The sequence below is a fragment of the Globicephala melas genome, chromosome 8 (genome assembly GCF_963455315.2).
Source record: "Globicephala melas chromosome 8, mGloMel1.2, whole genome shotgun sequence".
Classification (NCBI taxonomy): domain Eukaryota; kingdom Metazoa; phylum Chordata; class Mammalia; order Artiodactyla; family Delphinidae; genus Globicephala; species Globicephala melas.
This window is the reverse complement of record NC_083321.1, coordinates 53,614,359-53,642,335: the sequence shown is the minus strand read 5'-3', so window position 1 is coordinate 53,642,335 and position 27,977 is coordinate 53,614,359. Positions and strand designations below refer to the sequence as shown.

Below are 27,977 nucleotides of genomic sequence, written 5' to 3'. Positions count from 1 at the left end.
TCAAAAGAGAAGATAGAAAAACCGCTGTTATAATTCCCGAAGAATCAATGTGGTGTGATGAGCAGAAGCCTGGACCTATAGTCAGCCCCACCACTTTACTAGCTCTGTGCCCTTTGTCAAATTACCTAACCTCTTTGAGCTGTACTTCCCTCATATATAAAGTGGGAATAATAAGGACAGTACCTGTCTCAGTGGGTTGTATAGGTAGAGCCCAGCACAGGGCTTGGCACGTAGTGGACGCTCAGTAATGCTGGTTTCTTCAGTGCTCGCCCATTCCTGTTTCCTCCTGGGAGTCCCAGCCAGGTGTGGAGCTGTCCGTAGTGCTGAAGACATCCTCCTTCCCTCCCTGCCTCCTTCCCTCAGTTCCTCTCTCCTTCATTCCCTCCTTCTCTTCTGTGCTTGGCTCCCCGGAGCCCTAGGGTCTGAAAAGATGGAATTTTCCAAACGGTTTCTTCAGGTCCCTATGGAGGACAGGAGGGAATGAACCATATACGAGTCCCTCCCTCAGCAGGAGTCTCTGGAAGCTGGCAGGCAGCTGGAGTGGTGACTGTGGGACTGTGCTGGCTGTGGTGGGAACAGGGGCTCCCCGGGACAGAGCCCACTTGGAGAGTCTGACATCCGAGGACGCTCATGCAGGAACCTCAGGATCTTCCGAGAGGTGGTCAGTCAGTTCCAACAGCACAGCGTGGCAGGTGGGTCTTTGGGGAGCTTGCCCTGAAGGAGGCAAGAAGGACCAGGTTGGGGAGTAGGAGAGTGACCCTTGGATACAGGGCTTGAAGAGCCCCTGGCTCTGACTGGAATCCCCCGTCCTCCTTCCCTGGAATATTTTGGTCATTTGTTTGTTAATGTAACTAAAGGCATCTTCATCTTTTTGCATTATGGTAGCATGCAATTGACTAGCTTCATGAACTTGGCTCCATGAGCCAATATCTGTGGCTAATTCTCAGTGTCTCTCCCCTTCAGTCTAAAACTACAAACGGTCCCTCCCTAGGAGGGTGGCGCCTGAACCCCTTGTGCCAGAGGTGGGAGCACTTGCAGCTCACACACTCCTGGGGGAAGGGTTAGGAGAGGGGACATGGCCAGCTGCAGAGACAAAAATCACCTGTTTTCTAATTTTTGTTGACAGCTAGAATATTGGAGATGAAGGATCTTTGGAGACCCTAAACATATAAACGAAGCCCTCCCTGTACAGGTGGCACCGAAAAGGGTGTGAACACTGTCTCACGAGTCAGAGGTGGAGGTGGGGCTAAAGGTGGCTCCTCCTCTAGCCTGGCCAGAGGCTGCCCTCGCGAAGGGCCTGAGCCTTCTGTGACCCCTTGCAGGCCATCAGCTGCAGAATTCCTGGGACACTGAGCATGGCCAGCAGGACTGAGGGACCAGGGGAGCCTCCTGCTGCTTTGTGGGATGGAGGGAAGTCCACACCACTTTCTGTACCCGTTTCCCCATCGGTATACGGAGGAGTTGGTTCAGATGCTTAGATCTCCAGGATCCTTCAGCTCTGATGTTCTAGGTGTTCAATAAAAGAGGTGATTTTTGTCTTTGGCTGGGAGGTGGGAAGCCAGGCTCAGGACCAACTCAGCCCTAACTTTTGGTGAGACCCTGGACAAGTCACTGCCCTGCCCAGAGTCAGTTTCTTCCTCTGGAAAAGAGGATAAGAGGTCTCTCATCAGGTTCTCTAGGAGCACCAGGCAAAGGAGTGGATCACGGATGCTTTGGGAAGTACAGATTGAGGGGAGAGGTGTCTGTCATTAATATCAGCGGTATATGCCTATGTTCTCAACAAGAAATGATTAGCTCTTTGTGAGCCCAGAACAAACCCAGCTGCTCTGAGGGGTTCATCCCTTGGAGTGGGATGTTAGGAGACCACTTAGAGAATCACAGTGGAAGAGGAGGGAGTGTACAGAGGGTCCCTCAGAGACTGGTAGAAAAGCAGTACTCCCCAAGACCCTGGCCTCTGAGCTGGGAGAAACATAGCACCACAGGCCAGGAGGGCTCAGGTCTGGCCAGCCCTGCACACCGGCTTCTTCTACAGATGGGGAGGCTGAGGCCTTTTTTTTTTTTTTTTTTTTGCGGTACACGGGCCTCTCACTCTTGTGGCCTCTCCCATTGCGAAGCACAGGCTCCGGACGCACAGGCTCAGCGGCCATGGCTCATGGGCCCAGCCGCTCCGCAGCATGTGGGATCCTCCCGGACCGGGGCACGAACCCGTGTCCCCTGCATCGGCAGGCGGACTCTCAACCACTGCGCCACCAGGGAAGCCCGAGGCTGAGGCCTTGAATGGGGCAGGGGCAGGACTGGGGCTGAAGCTCAGGCCTCCACCTCCTGGTCCAGCTTTCTTTACACCCCAGTACACCTGCCTCTCCTCAAAGATCCAAAGATGGTGCTGATGGTGATGGTGATGACAATAGCTATTCTGTTTAATAAGCGCCTAGTTAATTACCTACTCACCACAATGACTATCCTCATTGTAAATACGCTACACGTTTTAGTCTTCACCACAGCTCTGCCAGGTATAGCTATTGTCATCTCCATTTTACAGATGAGGAAACTGAGGTTCAGAGAAGTTAAATGTCTTGCCCAAGGTCAGGGGCTAGTAAATGATAAAATCAGGATTTATTCCTCTGTGTGATGCCAAGGCCCTTCTGACTCCTCTGCACTGAACATAATTTCTAGGAGCTACTCTGCACAGACCATTGCAGTTGGCATTGGGAGGGCATCCTCTTACCCTCCTGATCTACACTCCAAGTGTAGGTGGTTCAGCGGCCTCTCTTACTTGGATGACTAATTGGCATCTCCAACTTGACTTTGAAATTGAACTCCCGATCTGCCCCCTGGCCTCCTCCCATCGTCTTCCCCACTGCAGGTAATGGCAACCCCATCCTCCCCCAGGCTCAGGCACCCTCGTCTCCTCACACCCCACACCCAGCCTGTCAGCAGCACCCTGGGGTTCCATCTTTAGAATTCGCCCAGAAGCAGAGCCCTGCTCACCACTCCCTTGTCTCCTCCCTTTTCCAGGCCCCCGTCGTCTCTCGCTAGGTTACTGCAGCGGCCTCCCTGCAGGCCTCCCTGCTTCTGCTCTTGTCCTGGACCTCACCGTGGCAGGTAGGAGGATCCTCGGAAAACAGAGTCAGATCTGGCTCTCCCCTGCTCAGAGCTGCAGAAGCTTCCCTTGCCCGGAGTCCAGCCAGAGCCCTCTCTGCCCTCAGCTCCCTGCCCTCCGTCTTCCTCACATGTGGTTCTGCCCTCCCGTTGAATACACCAGGTACACTGCTGCTTCAGAACCCTTGTGCTTGCGGCTCCCTAGGCCTGGACCGCTTTCCTGTCTATGGTTCTTCCCTCACCTCCTCCAGATGGCAAGTCAAGCTTCCTTTCTAGGAGCCTGGGTGAGGGGCAGCGTGGGCGGTGGTTGGGAGCCCAGATGCCTGAGCAAGGCTGCTTGGGTTTGAACCGAGGCTCTGCCACTCACAGACAGTTGCCTATCTCTCTGCTTTCTCTTCCACAAAATCATGGTCATGACTGTACCTACTTCTAGAGGTCGTTGTGCGGAATAACTGAATTGAAATACGTGACATCCTTAGAATAGGTGTCCATTGCAATACAATGTGCGATAGTACAGTGAGTACTACAAGCTATTCAGTGCTGTTATTATTATCTGAACTTAACTCAAATTGGGAGAGATTCATCGGCGGGCAGACAGACAGTGCTTATCCTTCAGCAAAAGACAGGAAGGGAGGGAGGCAAAGGAAGAAGGTGTGCCTCCCCCCAACTTCTGTGGCAGTGGAGGTCAATGTCCTCTCTCCAGAATAGGGCCTGGCATTTCACCACCTTGCCAGCCCAGGCAGAAGCTGGGGTTGCCTAAGCAAAGTAGCCCTCTCCACCTTGCCCAGCGGTCCTGAGCAGCCTTTTCACACCCAATCCTGATATGAGGGCTGGAGAGGTTTAGATTCAGTGTAAGGAGGGCCCTTCTAACAGTCAAAGTGAATGACACTGAAATTGGCTGCCAAAAGAGGTAGTGAGTGGCCCATCGTGGGGAGTGTGCAAGAAGTAGGATAATCATTGACAGGGATCCACAGTATTTATTCAGCATCTTGCCTGTCCAGTCCCTCTGTAAGGTGCCTAGGGACCCCGAGATGAATAAGAAACAGGCTCTGCTGTCCAGCTGCTCTCAGTCTAGTGCAAAGAGCCTGACATGCTGGCAGACAAGGGCCAGAGTGTGGTCAGGACAGTCATGGGGTCTGAGCAGGGTCTGTGGGGCCCCTGGAGGCCAGGAGCCTGAGGTGAGAACCCTAACAGCTGTGCTGGGAATCAACATCTGTGTGTGATGACCAGTCCACAGGTAGGACTTTCCCGGTCTGGGGCCATCCTGAGCCTTGCCCTGGAGAGGGTGCTGGGCAGGGGTTTGTGTCCTCACATCCCGGAGGAGGACCCAGGAGTAGGTAGCAGGAGCTGAGAGAAGGGGCTGAGCTCCATATGCAGTTGTTACTGTTGGGACTCATGTCCAACCCTGCTTTCCCCACAGGTAAGCAGCCCCCAGGCGGCTTCCTCGCTCTGGCCCTGACCTGTGTCTTGGTGCTGGCCGGCAGGCCCTCACTTGCCTCATCAGGTGAGATCCCGTGCATCTGAGCCTCGTTCTGTCCCTCTGTGCCCCCCACCCCACAGGCCCTCTCCTCTGTACACAGCCCTGGCATCTGCAGGGAGCTTTCCCATCCTCTGTCCCAGACCTCAGGACCTCCCCACCCTCCTGTCCATCCTAGAGCTTCAGTTAGGACCCTATCAAGGCCGGCAGAGGACCTCCTGGGAGGTCCTTTGAGACTTGGGGAAGAAGCCTGGGCCCTCAGACAAGACTCCATCCTTCCTGAGCTTCAGGCTACACATCTGTACAGTGAGGGCTTGGTCAGGATGACCCCCAGGGCTCTTCAGCTTGGAAAACAATTCTTCCTGGGTTTGAAGTCCTCTGTGCTCCCTGAGCCTCGGCCATATCCAGGAGGGGGCAGTCTGCTCCCAGCTCTCACCCCGAGAGATCTCCAGGTGAGTTGGAAACACCGAGGCTAGGGACCCAAAGGCACATCAGGCCTAGGGTCCTGCCCTGAGCTGGCCGAGGGGCTCTTGGGGGACAGTGCTCAGTGGTGCCCTTCAGCCCAGCTGGGACTGATGGGGAGACAGGAAGGGAAACAGGGAGAGGACGGGGGAGGGCTCTGGGTCAGAGGCAGATCCGAGGAGCCGGATGGGGGGAGTGATATTTGCACCATCCTCTCTGTCCTGCACTTTTCTCACCTCCAGATTGAGCATCCAGCAGCTGCAGCTCGTGCGGGGCCCCTACTGGATCTTGCTGACAGCCCAGGAGCTCACCTTCATCCACCGGCCCCCGAGCAGATGGGTGGGTGGGGCAGGCACCGGGCTGGGTGGGCAGCGGCAGACAGAGCCGGTCTAGGGTCTTGGCCACGCCCTCTGGAGGCTGCGCGTGGACAGTGCAAGTGAATCAAGAAGTGTCGCAGATGGCGGGAGCCTGAGGTCAGTGGCCCAGGGGTCAGCAAGGAGCCTGCCAGGCCCTCAGGAGCCCGCCAGCCCCTCAGGAGCCCACCAGTGTGGCTCTGTACCAGGTGAGGACCTCTGCCACCTCCCTGCTCAGGTCTCAAGAACTGTCGTCAGTTTGGGAGAGCCCAAGGGAATCCCCACTCCTGCTATAGCATGGGAAACTGAGGCGGGGAGAGGGACAGCGACTTTCCTGGGTCCCACAGCAAGTCGGTGGCGGGGCTAGAAGTGGGAAGCAGGACTCGCAGCTCCTAGTCACACGTGTTTTGTGACCTGACCTTGGGAAACAACTGGTCCCTGGCCACTTGGGCCTGGGCACTGCCTGCATGGGTCTCCCCGGGGCTTCTCTCAGCAATGGGCCAACCTAGGTCACCCTCCTGCTTGCTTCGGCAAGGGACAGTGAGATCCTGGGTCCCTGAGGCCCTGAGTGTGGGGCAGCGCCCAGCCCAGGATGGCCTCCGGACAGAGCCTGGGCCACCCGCTGATAGGGAAGCTGGAAGGTCAGAGGTGAGACCAGCAAGGTTTTAAAGTTGCTGAGGCCACTGTGATTTCTCGGGGGCTGGGTTCTCAAATTCAACAACTGACTGCTGCTCTGACTCTCCTATTCCATGCCCCCCGGTCGATGAACCGGGCTAATTATTTCTAGGGGAAGCCGCATGAGGCTCTTTCTTCTTCGGTTCCACCTTCTCCCTTGGGGAATCCCATCATTTTTCTCTTCTGCTGAAAGGAGGCTTTAATGATGTACAAAGCATGTTTTGTCTGCTCCTCTGAATGAGCTGCGGGCGAGGCTGAGGCAGAAATCCATCAGTGACGGGGGCGGGTGGGGAGAGAAAGCTGAGGTTACAGAAAGCCCTGGGTGAGGACAGAACCCCTGCCCAAGGCCCTCTCTCACCCTCCCCTAGGGTTCCTGGGTCACAGAGAGCCCCTCACTTCGCTGGGTTTGGGGTGTCCTAGGTGCCCAAGGCCTGCAGAGTAAAGCCGACCTCGGCACTGGGAGCTAACACACTTTCTATCCGCTGTCTCGTTAGCTCTCTCAACGTGGGTGTGGGTGTCATCCTCGCTTTACAGAATTGGGACACGAAGTTCAGAAAACGGAAGTCCCTTGTCTGAGGTCGCAGAGCTAGAAAGTGGTGGAGTGAGGACTAGAACTGAGGTCTGTCAACCAAAGGAGACAAAGTCTGACTAGTTTCCGCTGGCCGGGCTCTTCCTGGCTTGAAGCACACAGAAAGAGCACATTTATGGGGAAGAAGCTGAGGCTGAGAGAGGCGGAGGGTTTGCCCAAGTTGGGGACCAGCAGGGGGTGAACTCTTGTTGTCTCTTCTTAAACAGGGAGAGTGGGTGTGGCTGAAGACGTCTGAAGCTGGCGCAGCCTCCTGAGAAAGGTAGAGCTGCAGAGGGCGTGGAGGGTGGGCTGCGGACGGGGTGCTGTCAGGAGACCCTTACCGGTCTGGATTGGTCTTTACTCAATGCAGAAGATTCTAGCCTCAAAAAAGGAAGTGCTTCCTATCATCATGATCACTGCCCCATTGTCAGCACAGATATACACCATCACTGTCACCATCCCACACCAGCTCCCCAACGGCACATCACCACCCCAATACGATCATCCCCATGGCTACCAGGGGCACACTCCTCTTCATCACTATCCTCACATGGTACCGTCAGCACCACTGAAGGACCTCAACTGTATCCTCCATCCCTCTACACATCCATTCATTTGTCCACTATTTTTTGAGCACCGCCTATGCTCTGGGCTTTGGGGACAGAGCTGTGGAGAAAAGAGACAGGATTCCTTTCTTCGGGGAGCTTCCAGTCACCTATCGTCACTACTTACATAAGCCCCTTCACCCCCGAGTTGGTCACCATCCCGAGAAGCACTGGCACTGTGGGATGGAGGACAGAGCATAAGATTTGAGTCAGGAAGACCTGAGATGGAATCCTGCCTCCATAGGACACTTAGCTTTCCTGTAAAATGGAGCTAATGAAATCTACCCCAGGGGAATTATGAGGATTGGAGAGAATTGATGAAATAACCTAGAACTGTCTCTGGCAAGTAGAGTGCCTTTGGAAAATTGCGGATTTTATTATTATTTCCAACATCACCACCATCTGGAATCAGCTTTGGAGAGATTCAGTGTCTGGAGGTTAGGTGAGGCATTTCCCAGTGGGAATCTTGCAATCAACACGTGCAGATGTTTCTTAAAAGAAAAGGTTCTATCTGTGGGCAGATGAGTTTGGAAGTTTCTTGGCTTAGACACAGGACTTATCAGAACCTTTAATATGCTGTTCCGGTTATCTATGACTGTGTAACAACTTATCCCAAAATGTAGTGGCTTTAAGCATCGGCCATTTTATGATATCTTACAATTTTGTGGGTAGGAAATTTGAGCAGGGCTCGGCCAAGCAGCTCTTCGGTTCCACTTGACCTGTATTGGGGGTCGCTCAGTGGCTTTTCGGCTTGTAAATGGGCTGTCAGTGCTTGGCTCTCAGGTCAAATCAAGTCTACTGCCTGTTTCTGTAGGAAAAAATGTGATTGGAACACAGCCATGCTCATTCGTTTATGGAACTCTCTGTGGCTGCTTTCACACTGCAATGGCAGAAGTATTTGTGACAGAGATTGCAAGGCCTACAAAACCGAAAATATTTACCATCTGGACTTTAACAGGAAAGTTTGCTGACCCCCCGTCTAGAAGGCCTCAGATGTCTTCACTTGCATGCGTGGGGCCTTGGCTGGGTGCTTGGAAGAGAGGACTCATCAGGACATGCCTTCCCACCGTGGATGGTCTCAGGGCCTCTCCCGGTGATCTCGCCAGTGTGGTGACTCAGGGTAGAGGGACTTCTTACGAGCATTCAGGCCTCCAACTGAGAGGGCTCCAGGAAATGGAAGCTGTCGGTCTCCTAAGACCTGGACCCAAAACACACAAGATCACTTCCACCGTGTTCTATTGGTCACAGTGTCACAGAGCCTGCTCAGGTTCAAGGGGAGGGGACAGAGGCCCAAGCTCTTGACAGCAGGGGTGTCTACGGATTTGAGGCCATTCTTACCTCACTGCGTATGCTAATAAGCGTGCAGATCTCTAAGGAGGGGGAAGAGTATTCAGGTTTCCTCCACTTAGTTGACCCCGGAACTGTTTTTGTGAGGAAGGCCATGCTAGACGATGGTTTCATCTTTCCTGCTTGGGCGAATGCTAGCCTTGCTGGCTGGATTCGAGCTTTCTGACCTGCTGGACTGCTTTCATCTTGTGCCTGATCTCTTCTGCTCTTCTGCTCATCAGTCTCTGACTCTTGGGGAGGGAATTTGCACAGTTTCTAGGTCCATGATGTCACTTAGGTCGAGAAAAGGCCGAGATCCCTATTCTGTGGAGTTGGCTTACTCCTCCATGACGCTTCCACACACTCATTTCGCTGGCTCATTCCTTCAACCAGCCACCCATCTACTTACCCAACCACCCATTTCATCTACCCACCCATTCATCATCCATCCATCCATCATCCACTCCTCCTTTATCCATCCATCCATCCATCCATCCACCCATCACATCCATCCAACATTTCTGATGCCTCTCTGCGTTCAGCTGTATGTTGGGTGCTAAGTACTGGGGGTCAGATGTCCACACTCTGAGAGTCCCCTGCGGGCTGCTAAGGTGACCATTGCCCTGGCAGATACAGGAGCTGCGGCATGAGAACATTGCCACCTTCCTGGGCTTCTTTGTGGCCCCTGGGGTCAGTGCTCTTTTGTTGGAGCACTGTGCCCGGGGCAGCCTGGAGGACCTGCTGCGGAATGAGGCTCTGCGGCTGGACTGGACTTTCAAGGCCTCCCTGGTGCTGGATATGATCCGTGTGAGAACCCTTCTCAAACCTGGAGCTGTGGAGGCAATGGGGAGGGAAGGGAGACAAGAGATGCTCAGATATCCTAGGCCTGGGCTCTTTCTACTTTGTCTAACTGAGAAAAATCTGACAGTGTGGCAAAGGGTGAGGGGGAGGCAGGAAGGTTTCCTGGGGTCCGTGGGAATTCTGAGAGAAGCAGGGGTCCTTTCATTCACCACAGGCCTAAGGGACCCCCATTATTCCACTCCAGGGTGTGTGGTATCTGCACCATCGGCATTTCCCTCATGGCTGCCTCAAGTCCCGAAACTGTGTGGTGGCTGGATGCTTTGTGCTGAAGGTCACTGACCACGGTTATGCAGAGCTCCTGGACGCTCAGTGGGCTCCCCGCCCCCGGCCAGCCTCGGAAGGTCAGCTCAGGGGTGGGCAGGAGGCTGCCAGTAGGTTCTGAGGCCTCTGTTTAAACTGGGTGCTTGTGAGGCAAGGGGAGGGGGGAGATGTCCGGTGCTCCGGTACTTCCTGTGGTGTGACCTTGAGTAGATGGCTTTTCCTCTCTGAGCCTCGGGGCCCTTACCTGTGAATGGGGGAGGACAGAAGCAACTCCCTCCTCCGGGGCTGTAGGGAGAGGACGATGACACCACATGTGTGAAGTACCGCCCAGCTTGGGTGGTCAGTGGGTGACGGCTGTGTGGCCTCATCCTGTGATTGCAGAGCTGCTGTGGACAGCTCCAGAGCTGCTGCGGGGGCCCGGGGAACCCGGGTGGGGCACCCTCAAAGGAGACACCTTCAGCGTCGGCATCATCCCGCAGGAGGTGCTGACTTGGGGCCTGCACTATGGTTTCCCAGGGCTCTCAGCGGAAGGTACAGCATCGTCCTCCTCCTTCCTTGGCCTGTCTCTGGCGGAGACCCCATGTAGTTGAGGAGCTCTGTTAGCATCAGGAAATTGGGGCCTGAAAATAACCACACAGACACACATGCCTGGTTTGACAGCAAGAATTGCGTTTCTTTGACTTAAACCAGGCAGCCTTCAGCAACTCTGCCAAAATGGCAGCTGACCAGCTCCAGGGCAAAGACCTTGGTTCCTGGGTATAAGCCCAACCCCTTCCTTCCTCTCCCAGTGTCATTGCCGTGTCCGGAGGTGCTCATGCCCTTACCACCGGGCTGCCCAGCACAGACTTTGAGTCTGTGTAGACCTCAGTACTCCCCCTGGATCATTTACTTACTACATGACCTTACACAAATCACTTACCCTCTCTGAGCCTCAGTTTTCCCATCTTTATAGTGGGGATCAGATTTTAAAATGTGTCAGACATCCGGTCCATGCCTGATGTCACCAGTCTGCTCAGTATTTGGGGGCTTGGTCCTCTGCCTGAGTGGGGCTCCTTGAAGAGCATCTTTGTCCCCCTGCTTTTGGGTGTGATCACACACACCTTCCTCATCATCACCTGGTCTTAGGCATTTTCTCTTCTGACCCCAGTGCCAGGGCCCAACTTCAGAAATATTTCCTCCCCTTCTATGTTCTCTGTCGGGGCTCCCTGGACTCTAGGCTGCTCTTCTAATTGTCCCCCTGCTGCCTCTGTCCAGTTCCAGGGACCTGTCTCACAGATACCCTGCATCTCGGCCTGCAGTACAGGCAGGGATGGAGCAGAACCCACCACCCCTCCCACCCCAGATGGATAATCTTTAACTCACGGGGAGGCCTGGCCTCGCTTCTTTTCTGCACAAAGCATTGCTCCATGAATAATGAGCATTCCAGGCCCCAGATTTATGGGGTGGAAGAGTGGGAAGGGAAGGGGCTTGGTCGTGCCATTTGTTCAACTCTCCTCAACTGCTCCGCCGCCCCTGGCAACATCTGCCTGCTGAGACAGAGGGGACCAGCCGGATGGGTCTGTCAGCCATGCCACCGTGCAGGGCTTCTCATGCTTTAGGGACGAGGTCTGGAACCCCAGGGTCACCCCTAGATTGGGCTGTCAGTCCCGGACCTGCTACTCCCTGGCTGTAGTTTTCCTGGTCTCAGGCGGTAAAATGTCAAGAGCATAGTCTTTGGGGGACATGGACTTGAGACCAGCTCCACACCAGTTCACCTTGTGACTCTGAATAAATCTCTTTCAGGCTCTGAGCCTCAGTTTTCTCATCTGTAAAATGGGGACCATGATGCCTGCCTCTCAGAGTATTTGTGAGGATTCGGTGAAATGCCTTAGACAAAGTGCCTGGCATACTGGGTGGTTTTAGGGGTGTGCTAGTGGGGAATCCCATGTTCTCTCCTGACTCTCCCAGTTGGAAGCAGACCTCCTTGCTTTTAGAAATAGCATCTTTTTAAGATCCTGTGGTGGCTGGGGGGGATACTTGTGGTTTCCAAAGCACTTTCATATGCGTTATTCCATTGGACAACCCTGTGAGGTGGGCTAGTGCACTCTTTTCAGAGATGAATGAAGTGAGGCTCAGAGAGGGGAAGGGACTCCCTAGCGGGAAGCCATGGGTCTAGGATTTGGGTGAGCTCAGTGCTCTTGCCCTAAAATGTCCTGGAGTCATCCACGGAGCAACTTCTCCACGGAGCTGGATGTGCAGCCTACCCGGTCAGCAGTCAGCAGGGCTGGTCCATCACAGTGATGCATTGGGTGTGGACAGCAGGCTCGGCATGGGGAGGGAGCCCGAGACCCGGCCTGGCCTGGGCCAGGGTTTCCCAACATGCTTGCCTGTGAGGACTCCACTTTAATGACAAAAAAGTTTTGAGCTTCACACACTACTATTTGACTTTTAATATCCGCCGACTGAGGAAATGCCCAAAGACAAAAATATGCTCTGAAATCAGCAACACTTTGAAATGGATCTGTATTTTACTCATCACAACACCATCCAAATGCTTTTGAAAAAGAGCTGGACATGTGTGTGTGTGTGATCTATTATTGGTTCCATCTGCACACACTCCTTTGCAAGCACATACAGCTTCCCAGACCCTTTACTCAGAGGCCCTCAGGGTCTGATGCCTGCAGACTGGGAACCTCTGGGCAGAGAAAATCGTGCAGGCTGGGAGGCGATCAGGCTCAGTTCCAGCATCTGCTTGTTACTGACCCTGTGGCTGTGGGTGACCTAGTTCACCACCCCAGAACCTCAGTTTCCCTGTCTGTAAAATGGGACAGTGAATCATGGGCTGCCCCCAACAAGGAGGCCAGCCAAGGGAAATCCAGAAAGAACCTTCTCCTCACTGGTTCCAAGGGACCCACCTCATCACCGTCTCTGAGGAGGATCTCAGCCCTCCTCAGAGATTAACCTGCTATACCTCTAACAGCCCTGTGCGGTCTGTACTATTATTATGCCCTTCTGATAGGTGAGGAAACTGAGGCTCAGAGAGATGGCATAACATGTACAGAATATAAGTGGATCATCTCGAAGTCCTCTCCTGTGCCGCTGAGAGCCTGAGCCTGGTACCCAGCCTCACGTCCTCCCGGTGCTCCTGTGAATCTCTCAGCTCCCCCAGGCCCCACTCCAGCTTCTCGAGGTGGGGTTATTTCCATCGGTTGTTAGGTGGGGAAGCCGAGGCACAGAGTGATGGCAAGTGGCAGAGACGGAGCTGGATCGTCGATCTGTCTGGTCTGGACTTAGTCTGTGGTCTTCATCACGTGGAGCGGGGACAGGAAGGTCCACAGCAGGGGTGGTCCTGGGAGAAGAGTCATCGTGATGGTGACAGTGATAAGCAGAGTCTTGCTTCACACTTGTGGAGAGTTGGTACCAGACAGCCTCCGGGTGGCAGGGCTGGTAGAAAGAGCTGCACTGCGCAGGTCTCGAGCACATTCGTGGCCATTGCTGGTAACAGAGCAGTAACAAGTTGTGCAGGGTTCAGGGGGTGGAGTGAACCTAGTGCCCCGAGATCTAGCTTCTGTCATCTCCTCCCTCAGCACCCTCTTAAGAAGGCAGTTTATTAAGCTCATTTCACAGATGGGGAGACTGAGGCTCAGAGAGATTGCTGTCTTGTTCACCATCTCATAGAGAGGTGGTGGCGGATCCAGAATTCAAACCCTGTTCACCTGTCTCCCAGGCTGAGACCCCTTCCCCAGCCACACTGGGGCAGACCCAGGAAAACAGCGATCCTGGCCCGCTGGCCAGCACGTCCTGGGGCACAGATCAAGGGGCTGAGGAATACCCTCGGGGCCTGATGTCTGCACCCCACAGGCCCACCCTGCCCTCCGTCTCAGGATCCCAGGCCCACCCCTTCCCACCAGCCCTCCTGAGGACCTCAGCCCCACTGCCCGGCCCGTGCTTGTTGCAGAAATCATCAGGAAGGTGGTGTCTCCCCCTCGCCTGTGCCGGCCACTGGTGTCTCCTGACCACGGGCCACCTGAGTGCATCCAGCTGATGGAGCAGTGCTGGGAGGAGGCTCCGGAGGACAGACCCAACCTGGACCAGATCTATACCCAGGTCAGCGTCCCCAGAGGAGCTGGCTGCTCACAAGAAACGGCTGATCGGTTCACCTCACTTTCCCCAGCGGGGGCCCCACACTCTCCCCGGGGCCTGGAACCATTGTGCAGAAAGGGGGCAATGGGCCACCATCATCATCGCTGAGGGTGAGGCCTGAGGTCCACCATCTGAGGAAAGCTTTCTCAGAACTCTGGGTTCAGGGACATTTGCCTTCCTGAGCACCAAGACCCGTGCTAAGTGCTGTGTCTCAAGGTCAGCAGCTGTCACACTCATGGCAACTGACCTCTAAAGCTTATGCCTCTGCTTTTGATGAGCAACACATAGGTACCCTTCAGGGGCTGCTGCTACTACCTGCCTTACAGACATTTGCCCGAGAGAAGCAGTATTAATGAAGGTCGGATATGCACACCTATACACACACAAAGGTCGAGATGCTGGATTTAGACAGGAATGAACCCCGTCACTTTGATCATGATTAATTTGCTTCTCCTACTGACTGCACTTTGGGAAGGTGCAAACCATACCGGGGAAGGTTCTAGGAAGTCTCCCTAGGAGACTGGGTGCCATATTTCCTATAAGGTTGTTGTTGAAGGTACAATTTATAACAACATGTGAATGTCCTCTTATGAAGACCTAAGAGAGGTACTTCTCTCTGCTCAGCACCAGCAGTAGTTGTGTTCCTTTTGAGCAGCTAGTTTAATACTCCATTGTCTTATGGACTCCATAGATTATGTAATCTCTATTTCCCTCTTTGCTTTGTTGCTAGGAAGCTCATATCCAAAACTGTGACCAAATCCTAGCATGCATTTTGCATATAGACCTCACTCCTGGATTAACAATTTTTTTTTTAACCTTTACTCTCCTTTGGTCCCAGCACCCTTACATATTTATTATTTTATTTTGTAAACAATTTTTTGAAAAGGGAGAGAAATAAAGAGGAAGAAATAGATTATATACGTAAATAATCTACATACATTGCTTTTATCTATTTACCCATCTCTTCATCCATCCATCCACTTATCTTTGAGAACAAAGAATGCCTATTCCACAGTGTTTTTGTGAGAACCAATGTGTTTGTTAATGGTGATGCAATGCTGGGCAAACTTTCCTTTGCAAAGTCCTCTCCCTGCCTGTTCACCTCATAGAGAACAAACCCATTTTTCCTCCCAGCCATCTGTGCTTTCACTTGTCAGAGTTGCCATCCCTTGTCTATTACATATCTGCTCCCCACCATCTGGCTCTTCCAGGCAGGGACTATGTCTGGTTCATTCCTGTGGTCCAGATTCTCAACCTGAGGGCCAAGTGTGCTGACCTTCATGGACAAATTGGGATTTTCATTCCATTTTCAGTTCAAAAGCATCAACCAAGGCAAGAAGACCAATGTTGCTGACTCTATGCTGCGGTTGCTGGAGAAGTATTCCCAGAACCTGGAGGACCTGATCCAGGAGTGGACTGAGGAGCTGGAGTTGGAGAGACAGAAGATGGAAAGGTTGCTCTCTCAGATGCTCCTGCCGTGAGTGGACTTGGTTGTGGCTCTAGCCTCAGTGGCTCGGAGCATGGGACCTGGGACATAGTAGGTGCTCAGTAAATCTGGGTTCCATTAATTCATTCAGTTCATTCATTGTTTATTTATCCAACATATTTTAATAGAATGCTTACATGTATTAGGCACTGTTGGGGGCACATGAGTATTGAATTTCTGCTGCCTCTTTCCCTAGGGAACAAGGACAAAGTACAGGGTCCCCCATCTGACCTCAGAGGAAATAATGTCCAGAGAGGGGCAGGTATTTGCTGGAGGGGAGCCAGCACACCAACAGAGCTATCCCAGATCCCCTGACACTCAACCCAGGATTTTCCCCCAAATATCCCTCTCTCACTTCCAACTGTGGAAAGATGGTCCTCCCACCTTGTGACTCTGGCCCTTCCCATCCCTTCAGGTCTGTGGCTGAAGCTCTGAAAATGGGGGCAACTGTGGAGCCAGAGTACTTTGACCAGGTTACCATATACTTCAGTGACACTGTAGGCTTTACCACCATCTCAGCCCTGAGTGAGCCCATTGAGGTGGTGGGCTTGCTCAATGACCTCTACACACTGTTTGATGCTGTTCTGGGCAACCATGACGTGTATAAGGTGAGAGGACCAAGAGGCAGGCATTCCATCTCTCCGTCCTCTATGTTGTGTTTGCATCATACATTTACTTCTGGTCATTTATTTATGCATTTTTTATTAGTAAGCTATTGCTGTGTAACAAATAGCTCCCCAAACCCAGTGGTGTAAAATGATAAGCATTTATTATTGCTCACAAGCCTATAGGTCCAGCTGGAAATGTCTGTGGACTCAGCTGGTCTCACTCATACATCTGTGGTCAGTTGTGGGTGAGAGGAAACTCTGCTGATCTTGGCCAGACTCTGGAGCCTTTGTTGAGATAACTCAGTTCTGGTCCACGTGGCATCTCACCCTCTAGCAGGTGAGTTGGTATTATTTACATGGTGTGGCAAAGTTCTGAGAGAGAAGGCAGAAGCCCAGAAGCCTCTTGAGATCTAAGCTGGGATCAGGCACATTGCCGTTTCTGACATATTCTATTGGTCAAAGCAAGTCAAAAGGCCAGCCCAGATTTAAGAGATGGGGAAAAGAAATTCAACCTGTGCCAGGCAAGGGCCGACAGGTGAGTCAGCTTCTGTGCCTGCCCTTGGCGAGCTCTCAGTGCTGGAGGCTGAGAGGGCCCCAAATCCAGCTAGGAGTAGATGCGTAAAGAGCAAGGAAGGCTTCCTGGAGGAGGTGTCTTCCTAGCATTGTCCAGCCTGGGTGTGATTGCTCCAGGCAAGCAATGGGGAAATAAAGTGCTAAAGTTTGAGGCTTGAGAGGGTGGACCTAGTAATTGGGAGGGATGCTGAATGGGTCGTGATGGCTAGACATGAAGTGGGCCAGTGGTGGGAGTGGGTGGTGGGTGGGAGACGATGGAGTGGGCAGCAGGGGCCTTGGCAGAGCTGTCAAGATCCTCCACAATCTAGTCCCTGTGCACCTCTCGATTCTGGGTTTGAGTCCCACCCTGAACACCAGCTTGTGTATCACTTTGTCTTCCCCTCTCTGGACCTTATCTATAAAACAGGAACAATGACTCCAGTCCCAGGGGTTCACAGATGATGGGCAGATCCTCTCCCCCTGGTAGAAGTGCTGTGTAAACTGTGAGCCTGTGAAAGTGAATAGCTTTCTGCCCTCTACGCCTGCTTTGGGGGCCTTCCCACCCCACCCCTGACCCTATTCTGATTCAATTGTTGGGGGTTCCTAGGTCAGCCTCAGACACGGTGGATGAGGTGGGGAGGAAGCTCCAGGAAACAGCCATACTCTGGCTCCCCTGGCCTTAGCCTTCGTTTGTGACATGCCAGCCCCCTTCCTGCCACCACCCTCCAGGAAAGCCGGGACTGGGGAGGGCCAGGCCCTGGGCTGAAGCCAGGATGGAAAGGATGCATGGGCAGGAAGTTTCAGAGGAGAGAACTAACTCTTTGAGGTGCGAGGAAGTCTGCTGGTAGCATTACGCACAGTGTCCCGACAACAGGAATCTCCAGTACTTATTGAGTGCTTACTGCATACCAGACACTGGTACACAGTCTAGATGCCTTATATATATTAACCCATTTGATCGTCATAACAATGTATGAGGTAGATAATAGCACCCCTAATTTACAGATGAAGAAACAGGTGGTTAAGCAGCTTGTCTAATTACATAGTCCCAGCAGAATGTGAAGCTGAGACTTGAACTTGGGCATTCTGGTCCTGTAACCCCACTTCATCAGGGCTCACCATCCCGGGACACAGACAGCCTCAGGATAAAGTCACAGGTTCGTAGAGGCCCCTAAGGCCCTCCAGGAGCTGCCCCCCCCTCCCCACTGCATCTCCGCACTCTGCCCCTGCAGTCCTCTGTATTCCTCACACAAGCTTTGCTCTCTAACCACGAGGACTTTGCACATGCTGTTCCCTCCTGGAACCCTGCTCTCTCTCCCCTTCTGCTCCTGCCTGGTCTCAAGTTAGCTTCCCTGCCCTCCCAGACATGGTTAGGAGCTCCTGTGTGATGCTCTCATAACTACCCTTGGACCTGTTGGTTCCAACCTAAACCACTCTGTCCCCAGTGCTTGGCAATGTCCAGTACACGGTAGGTCCTCAGGAAACACGTGCTGACTAAATGAGGAGCTCACTGAGGCCCAGAGAGGGAAGTGCCTTGCCTGAGGTCACAGAGCTGGTAGGTAACAGAGCCAGGACAGGAAAGTGCCCTGTCCACCACCACCGCTCAGCTCTGTCCACTGCCCCACACTGACCCGCGGAAACCTGAGCCACTGGAATTCCTAGCACACACCTTCCTTCCCATTCCCCGTTCCTGCCCCAGCCCATGGTCTGAGGCATTCTCTGTCATGCTGGCTGAGTTTCCCTCTTGCCTCCAGAGCTACCGTGGGCCCCAGGAAAAGATTCCTCATCTCGTCTTGCTGAGCCCTGCAGCTTTGATGTGCCCTGAGTCACCCCTGACCTTGTCTCTTCCTCCCCTGCTAATCTTTTCTCACACATGTGTCCCTCCCAGCTCTGAATCACGCTTTCTGATCTGCTCTGAACTCTGGCCAAGAGGTCTGCATCTTTCTGGCAGAGTGAAATGAAATAAAACAAGGCCTGCACACCCATCCAGATGTGGGGAAACAGGAGGCCGGGTCCTCCCCATGTGCAAGCGCGTCTCTCATCGCTTATGCGGCAGCCTTGGTTTCCCCTCCGTCCCAGCAGGATCTGGTTACCGCTCTTCAATCCGGTCTGGACTGGGAGGCAGCCAGGCGATCATTTCCTGGTTCCACAGGGGTCTGTGGTTCCCTCCCAGCACGCGCTGAGTGAGCACTTTCATGGACATAACTCTGGAGCAGGGCGCGAGTGGGCTGCGGGGGAGGAGAGGGTTCACCTCAGCCACTCCGCCCGGCGGGTGGGCATGGCCCCAGCCGTACTGCTGAGCCACCCTGGGCACATCACTTCACCTCTCTGAGCCTCAAGTTCCCATTTGTAAAACAGAGGTGAACGTGCCTATGGCTCAGGGTGGTTCTGTAGATTAAGCAGTGTGAGAGGAAGTGCTGTCGTTCATACCAACACGACGATGAACACCAGCACGTGCAGGCGCTGAGCCCTCCCCCTGAAAGCACAGAATTGCAGGGGGTATAGATGTACCACTTAAATGTCTGCAGAGGACTGGCCTGGCCTATGGATTGTCACAGGATATCTCATTTAACCCTCGAAATGCCCCTCAGAGGGATGCGTTACTATCCCTACTGTACAGATGAGGATACAGGCTCAGAGAGGTGGGCGACTCGCCCAAGGTCACACAGCAAGCCAGTGGTGGAGTTAGAACAGAGAGAGAGAAAGAGCCCAAGCCATGTGCATCAGGAGGCAGCATAGCATATGGGCTCTGGAGCTAGACCGAACCAGTTCAAGTCTGTGCTGTGTGACGTTGGCGAGTGACTTAACCTCTCTGGCCCAGTTTCTGTCTGCAAAATGGCAAGAGTAATAGTACCTACCTCACAGAATTCTTGTGAAGACCTAATTCTTGTAAAGGGTTTGGAATAGTGTCTGGTTATATGAGTAATAAGGGAGCACTTACTTAGTCCTTCTTCCAATCTTGCCAATCAGATAATGCATTCGTCCTCCTGCGGGGAAGAAGGGTGTGGGCAGAGGGAAAGCCAGGGCTTGCTCATATTTCTCCCAGGGGCGTGGGGTGGGAGGTCTCTCTCCTCTGTGGAAATGTACACAGTGGGGGGCAGCCCTTCCCCTGACCCAGCCGCATTCAGGCCAGCTCACAGTAAGTGCAGATGATGGGGAGGGAGGGAGATGGAGGTCACAGCACTGAGGAAGGAAACATCTTTTCCCCAGCTGGTGACCGGGGAGATTTAATGGACTCGATGCAGTGAAAACTGGGCTGATGGCCGGCTTGGATCTCAACAGATAGGGACTGGGGGAGACCATCTTAGGCAGAGGGACGAGACCATCAGGGCCTGGAGGTGAGCAAGCGCTGAGTGTCTCTGCGGGAAGCAGGAGGTTTCCCGTTTGGTTGAAACGTGGGGAACCAGGAGCAAGTGTTAGGAATAAGTCAGGAAATTCTGCAAATCATGGGAGTCCCTGATTGCTAGCTCCATGGGGAGTAAATTTTAAGCCTTTTGCTGTAGGGAGCAAATGTAAGCATATGAGCAGAGTGTGGCATGATTAGGGCAGATCACTTCCCGGTATCGGGGCAGGGATATTCTGGGTGAGGGAAAGAGCTGGGGGACATAGGTAGTAGGGCACAGTCCACAGATAATGGTGTGTGAAAGAAATTTATTGAATTATAGCACCCCCTGTGGGCACGAGAAGCGTCGTCATTATTATTACCGTCTACCAGGTGCTGAGGGAGAGCGGCTATGCCTGGCCAGAGGGAAAGCTCTGACCCACAGCTCTGAGGGATGCCGGCATGTGCCCGCTGTAGGAGTGGCAGTGCAGGGCTCTTTAACCTGCAGATGGGAAGACTTGGGGTGTAGAGTTGCCATCTTCAACCTTGGCTGGCCTGGCCTGTGGCAGGGGAGAAGGCCACGGTATACATCTGTGTCCCCAGCACCTGGAACAGGGCCTTCAGAATAGATAATGAGCTTCAGAATAGGAAAGAACTGTGGCTTGAGTTCAGGGGGTAGAGCTGGAGCCAGCAGGTGAAAGGCAGGTTACCAATCAACTCAACTTTTGTAAATCAGAGTTGCCCCGAGGGAGAAGAAGCCACCTGAGGAAGGAGACGTGAGCAGGACCGACAGCCACGGGGAGGCAAGTGGGTGGCTTTAAAGTCCCTCCTAATTCTGAGACTCTGGGATTCTATCGTCTCCAAAAGCATTAGCCCAGGAGAAGATGATGATGATGATGGTGATGGTGATGGTGATGATGGTGATGGTGATGGTGATGGTGATGATGGTAACGAGAGAAGTCTCTGTTTATTGAGCATCTGTGACAAAACTGGCTCTTACCTCTTTATCTTTAATATGCATTTCATATAAGAGGAACTGAGGCTTGCACAGGCGAAGTGGCCTGACCAAGGTAAATGGCAGAGCCGGGGTTTGTATCCACATCTCTTGGATTTCAAACGCTACCTTCCTTTTAGTACACCTTGGAAGGCCAAGCGTTTGGGAAATAGGTTATATATCCAACATACATGTACTCCTCTCCAGATGAAGCCTGATCTGCTGCTGCGGTGCTGTGCAGATGGGGCGCCCAGGGCTGCTGCCAAGGAGCTCATGGTCTGGGGTCAGAGGTAAGACCTGCAATTCAGACAAAGGTGATCTGAAATGTGCGGGTCCAGTCATTGCCAGAGCGGCTGGGATGGGAGGCCTGGGAAGGATGGCACTGTTCGCCAGAGACTTGAGGGCTGGGTCAGGGGCTCCAGAGAGGTGGCCTTGTGTGGGATGTGGGTCAGTCGAAGGAGGGGGGGTTCTTGTCCTGGAGCATGAAGGCTGTGACTTCTAGGTGGAGACCATCGGGGATGCCTAAATGGTGGCAACAGGGCTGCCCCAGCGCAACAGGAGCCAGCATGCAGCTGAGATCACCAACATGGCCTTGGACATCCTCAGCTCTGTGGGCGACTTCCGGATGAGGCATGTGCCCACTGTGTCCATTCGCATCAGGGCTGGACTGCACTTAGCTATGGACCTGGGGCTGTGGGAGTCTCCCAACCCTGCCTGGGACGCTGGCTGGGGCAACCCCAATGGCGTGCTTCTGGAATCCTGAGATTCTAAAAATCCATAATAGAAAATTTTTACAATTCTTTTTTTCTTCTATTATTTTAAGGTTCTAAGATGTCATAAATCAAAGAATCTGTGATGCTCAGATTCACACATATATATTTTTTTATCTCAGCATCTGTCAAGGTCATCTAAGTCCATGCTGAGGAGCTGACAGCCTGATGGAAGAGGCAGAACAGAGACCTTCTGTGGTCATGCAGACAACTCAATATTTGCTGGGAGGGGACTAGGAGAGACCTCAGGGTCTCTACTATAGAATATCCTTCTCGTGCCCTCACCCCTTCCTCCCTCCATAACTTCACCTGTGGGATAAAGTCCAAACTCCCCACCCCCCTCATAGCCTCCAAGGCCCTTGCTATTCTCTCCAGCCACATCTCCCACCACTTTCCACTTTGTATTCTGTCTATACCCAGCCACTTGCAGTTTCCTACAGGCATGTGGGCTCTGTGCCTCTGTGCCTTTGCACCTGCTGTTCCCTGCCGACTCATTCTCTCATCCTTCAAGACACAGTTTAGGTACTGCCTCCTCCAGGAAGTCCTCTGGGCTGGGTCAGAGTCTTCTTTCTGGGCTGGCACAGCCCTGGTGCTTCCCTCTTCACAACACTGATTAGTGTTTATACATATCTCCCCACCAGGCTGGAAGCACCCTAAGAGCAGAGCCTGGTTCCAATTTATCTGTGCCCCCCTACCCCCAGCCCAGAGCCTGGCATAGATGTCATCTCCTCTCTGGGTGTTCTTGGAGATTCCATACAGCTTCATCCTCACCCCCCAGCTGGAGCCCAAGATGTGGGGTGGGGACAGCAGTTTGGGGAGAACTGGGGGGACAAGAGTGTTGTAGAGACTTCTCTTCGGTCCAGGACCTGCTGGAGCTCTCTGGGCACATCTGAGTTTCAGAGCCCTGCATGGCGGGGGTTGTGGGTCTCACCATGTCTCAGTACTGCCTCTCTGGGGACACAGTTAACACCGCATCCCGGATGGAGTCTACAGGGATACATGAGTGTCTTATATTTCTATCCTAGGGAAGCCCAGGGAAGGACTCTCTCAAGGACCCCTGCAGCCTGGCTGTTTGAAACAGTGCTTAGTAACCAAATCACCGCCTGGTGGCAGCGTACCCTAGTTATCAGTAAAACAACTAGAAGGAGATGATGTACGTCACTGGTTCTTTTAACTTTGCACAGGGCTTTTGTGGTGATGTCATGAGAGAATTTGCAGGGAAAACAACGACTCCAGAGGCAGGAAACATGGGTCCTCACCCTGACTGGGTCCAGTGTGCTTAGTGTCCTTGAGCAAAATGCTCTTCCTCTAGGTCTTGGTTTCCCCATCTTTCCAATGAGGACACCCCTTTCAATTAAAAAAAAATATGCCGTTTTAGACCCTTGCTGGCAGCAGGAGCCTCTCTGATGGCCTGGCTAGAGCAGCTGAAAAAACTGAGCCTTTGCTCCTGGCTGCACAGATCTTGTGCTCCCTAATGTCGCTCAGTACGTATCCTGCTTAATCAGATGCATGGCCCTAGAGGGGAGCCCTGCCCTTAAAAGAAAAATAACTGCTTATCTGCACTGGCTCAGCCTTCAAAGACTTCCCTACAAGTAGAGATTATGTTCCTAGAGTTCTGACTTCATCTTGAGTTCTCCTTAACAATCAATCCATGTAGTTTCCTTTCCCTTGAGACCTCCACTTTAGTGCCCAGCAATCTACTAGGGGGACAAGAGGGCCAGGCAAAAGGTATTGCATGAATCAGAGTTGTGTGTATGACTGGCTGGAACTGGGGCTGTTACAGGCTCTTAATGATTTTACCGAACACTGGGTATGCTGTCACCAGGTGGTAACTTGACTACCACCTTTCTTCTCAGCATACAGAATTCATGTCTGCATAAGCACCGCCCAGACACTGCTCAGCCTGGATGAAGGCTACAAAATTGATATCAGAGGCCAGACTGAGCTAAAGGTGAGAGACTTTCTTTCCTGGGATTGATGGGAAATGTCTCCAGAGGTCCAGTTTCTGCGGGCAGCAGGAGAGATTCTCATCTGACTGACATAGCTAAAGGAAATGCCGGCCTGGGGCTGATCACCTTTAATGTCCTCCTCGCTCCCCAAATTCTAAGGAAACATTTCTTCCGGGGAGCCCCTCCCTCATTTGGCTCTTCATAAGGAGAAGGGCCGGGGCAGAGAAGTTACTTCCCTTGGATGACCTGCCTGGGCAGCACGCTGGTGCACCACAGATATTATTACCGCAGAAATTACCACAGAAATAATGAAAGGAGGATCCACGTCCCCATTTTACATTTGAGGAAGTTAACTTAGAGAGGCAAAGAGACTTACCCAAGGTCACACAGCTGAATCCTAGGTCTGGTGGCTCCAAAGCCTGTGCCTTCTCCATAGCACTGTTGGGCTCCTACTCATCCTTCAGAACCCTAGCACAGAACTTAGCTCTCACTGAAGCCTGCCCTGACCCAGGAATCTCTACTTTTCTTCTTTCTTTCCCCCCAGAAATAACTGTCACGCCTTCTCTGTGCACCCACCAGTCCCACAGCTGGCCCTCTGATGTTGTCAGTGTGATGTTGGGTTTTACCTGCCCATCTGCCCTCAGAGGCAGAAATTGGTCTGTCACGTCTGCATTCTTTTTTTTTAATGTTAATGTTCAGTAAGGTAATGGTACCATCCTATGAATGACTTTTCTTCCTACCCCTCCCCCTTTCATTTCCCCAATTCCTCAGCTAGAGCCAGGCCTACTGGAGTGACTGGAGCAGCTGGGGCATTTAAAGGCCCAGGGTTGCGACTGGGCCCCAGAAATTGGGGGACTCCCGTGGGGGGCTCCACGGGTCTCACTTCATTAAACGGTGAAATGTCAGAGCAGCAGCTCAGAGAGGAGCAGTAACTTGTCCAAAGTCACACAGCCTGTGAGGGCCAGTGTAAGTGGAATCCTTTGCTTTGGAGGCTGAAGTTATGGGCGAGTGGAGTAAGGGCAGGCGTGTCTTGTTTGGAGGAGTAGGCACTAGATGTCCTAAGCAACAGAGGATTCTGATGACAGAAGGGGATGCAGAGTGGGAGTCGGGAGGGCAGTATGCCAACCTCAGGTTCTTTGGGCTGACCTGAGGGATCCAAGGGGCAATACCCATCCCTGGTCCAGGTGGCATGTGAAACTTCTAGGGCAGCCCATCCTGACCCCCCAGGCAGCTGCACCCCCATCCCAGGGGAGACCACTGTATCCAACAGTTTGGGAAAATCACAGAATCCTGGGATCTTAGTATTCCATGACTGCTGGTTATAGAACTCATGATTCATTATTTATTTATTTCTCTAATGGATAAATATTCATTCATTTAATCCTCACAACTCTATGAGGTATTCAGGAAACTGAGGCACAGAGAGGTGAAGTATGTTGACCAAAGTCACACAGCTAGAAGTGACAGAGCCAGGATTTGGACCCAGACAATCTGCCTCCAGGCTCTAGGCTGCTTTCCTCCCAGCTGTGGGAATCGTGTCTCTGCCCTGGCTCTCTGCTTGAGAAGGTACGTTCAACTCTTTTCCTCTCTCTTCCAGGGGAGGGGCTTCAAGGAGACCTACTGGCTGGTGGGGAAGGCGGGCTTCCCCAGACGCCTCCCCACACCTCTGGACATCAAACCCCGGGTGAGTAAGTGGAATTTCCCCCAAAGCTTGGCCTCTGTTGTTTGAAATTTGATACTTGTTATTTTTCTGATTATAAAGGTATTACCTGCCTAGCGGGGATAACTTGGAAAATACAGAATTCTTTAATGATTAAATAATCTCCACCTTTCCAGTCCTGAGAGACAGCCACTGTTAGCACTTCAGCATGGTTCCTGCCAGCCTGTTTCTGATGTCCAGGTCATGGATGAGATCGTGCTGCCTCCATAGCTTCTCATTCTGGTCTGTGCTCTCCGCTCAACGTCCTGAGCGCCCTGGGTATCATTTACTCACACTTGCAGTTACAGCATCAGGATTGCAACATGTGGCGGCCGTGATTAGCTCAACCTCCCTCTTGTCACTCAGCATGTAGGGTCTTCCCATTCTGAGCCCGTTACAGGTGATACGCTGATAAGTATCACTGGGCGTTTGTCACCGTTCAGACTATTTCTGCGGGGCGTGGGGGGTGTAGCTCAGGGGTAGAGCATTTGACTTCAGACAATTTCCGAAGACGAGGAATTTACAGATCAAAGGCCCTCCTGTTTTAGGGGCCAAAAGAAGCAGATTCTCAGAGCTGGTGCCTGCCCTGCAGTTGGGCTCTTTCCTTTGTCCTCTGTGCTTTGCGACCCCATGTCCCTCGCTGAGGGCAACCCAGGGGAGATGGGGGAGCGGGGGAAGTAAGAACATTTTACTGCAACGTGCTGTTCCTCACTCTCTTCCACTCGAGCGCCGGGCGGTCCACAGGGGGCCACAAGGCGCAGGTGCTGCCCATAGCTGAGAATTAGTTTCCTAGAAATGAGGCAGCCCAGGGGCCCACAGGGCCCCACGGGCTCATTCCACCAGTGGGTGGCTGGCCTGGGGGATGGACAGAGCCCCATCAGGGGCCCACAGCACGACCACATCAGAGCTTCCTGCCCAGGGTCTTTCCTTCATTAGAACTTCCAACTGACTCCTCGCAGCAATTCCAGGATGGCCCCCTCCCATATCTCAAAGACCAGAAACGTGTGGGGCACACATGGGCTTCCTGGGAAAAGACCAGCACTAAAGCAGCCTAGGCTGCGCGTCCTCCAAGTGGAAGGATCGATATGGACAGGAGCTGAGGGCCGTCAGAGCATCCCTGCCCCCCAGCTGTCAGGCTGCCCCCAGGCCTCAGGACCCCAGGGAACCCGGGCAGAGCAGTGCCTGGGGGCAGGCAGTGCCCTGTTCACCTTCACCCCTGAGTGCCCTCCCTGACACACACTGGGGTCCAGCGAGCTAGGGAGGAGGAGGGGGATGGATGGGCATATGGAGAAACCCTCGGGGTGCAGCACACACACAGATGCACCCTTTTTATAAGGACACTCCAGATTCCTGGGTGCAGAACCAGCTTGTGTTCACAGAAAGGCCCCCAGACAGCCCTGGGTCCTTCAACTTTGCAGACGATTTGCCGGGAGAGGACCGGGCTCGGGACTGGCTGTGTGCCGTGGGGCAGGTCCCTGACCTCCCTGGCCTTCCCGTGGGTCACAGCAGCGCCAGCTTACCCACCCCCAGGAGAGCATCTGCGGCCCCCTCACCCTGTTCAGTCCCTCTGGGTCCTCTACTCCAGCTGCCGTCCTCTGACCTCACAGCCGTCGGGCCTCCACCCCACTTCTGCCTCCGTGGGCAGCCAGCCTTCTCAGAAGGCCCGTCTGCCGACGCTGACTGCACTTCCTCATCTTCCTCTCCTGCCGGCCCTCGCAGCCTGACTTCCACCACCACTCACCCAGAAGGCTCTGTGAGGTCACCGGTGCCCTCTACCCATGTCACCAGCTCCGTGGGCAGTTTTAGTTACCAGCCTGATTGCATGGTAACATTTCCCCGGCCTCTTCCTAGAAAGGTTCTCCAAGGCCTCCTCGGCGCCCTAGCTGTGCTTCCCCATCTCCAACTCCTCCCCCCAGGGCTCCCCGGCCGCTCTTCTCCTCTCGCCAACTCTTCCTTGCTGGGGCTGCACAGGGCTCCTCCCCCGGGCATCCCTTCCTATCCTGACACCTCAGCCCCAGACCCCCTCAATAGTTCTTTGGCAGCCGGGCCTCCACCAGAGTTCTCTTCTTGTGGGTGGCCTCGCCACCCTGTCAGAAAGCTGGACACGGTCCTGGAGTCAGCAAGTCCTGGAGCTCTGCTCCCATCACAGCCCGAAGCTGATGACTTCTCCATCACGCCCGCTCTCCCGGTCACCATGGGGCTCTCGCCATTTCCCCTCATCCACCTCTGCCCGGCACTCTTTCACTAAAACACAAACACGTTTCACATGGAAGCTCCGTGTTTCACACCCTCGGGGTCTTCCTACCTGAACCCTTTCATGCTGCCTCTGAGGTCCCGCTCTGTCCGGCCTGGGCCTGCCCCTCGGGCTCAGCTTTCCAGCACCTTCTGCCGTGAGTCACCTCCTCGGGGCCTCCCTGCTGTTCCTCAAGACACACCGAGCTTCCCACCTCAGGACCTTTGCTCTCGCTGTCCCCTGGCCTGGTCCCTCCCTATCCTGCAGGTCTCAGCTCTGTCGCCGCTTCCTTCACGGGGCGACTCATCACACACTCTGATTGGAGCCCTGCTGCAGCCGCCAGCCCATCTCCCAACACTGTGTCACTGTAGCACTTGGTTCTCCCTGCTATTTCTTGCTGATGCATTTATGGAACTTCCCCCAGGAGAGTCTGGCTGGCTGATATGCCTGCGGGTCTGCCAGGTGAGCTCCCAGCCCTGCTCCAACCCACCCCGTCCTGGCAGTGGGAACCGGCAGGTCTGGCAGCCGTTCGTCATCCTGAGCTCTCTCAGCTGA

At 53.5% G+C, this 27,977-nt stretch overlaps 1 protein-coding gene across 1 annotated transcript; it reads left to right on the top strand.

Annotated features, from left to right (window-relative positions):
- The first annotated feature begins 2,452 nt into the window (after window positions 1–2,452).
- Window positions 2,453–27,977, top strand: LOC115841840 (guanylate cyclase D-like). The gene is given in 23 exon segments (XM_060304341.1): window positions 2,453–2,510; window positions 2,864–2,929; window positions 3,016–3,102; window positions 4,520–4,603; window positions 5,019–5,028; window positions 5,281–5,377; window positions 5,432–5,560; window positions 5,562–5,600; window positions 6,862–6,914; window positions 8,875–8,891; window positions 9,140–9,156; window positions 9,202–9,372; window positions 9,611–9,767; window positions 10,069–10,218; window positions 13,625–13,773; window positions 15,123–15,286; window positions 15,711–15,903; window positions 21,274–21,443; window positions 22,437–22,540; window positions 23,398–23,492; window positions 25,088–25,174; window positions 26,775–26,942; window positions 27,885–27,977. Coding segments are annotated over 23 exon segments (2,358 nt in total).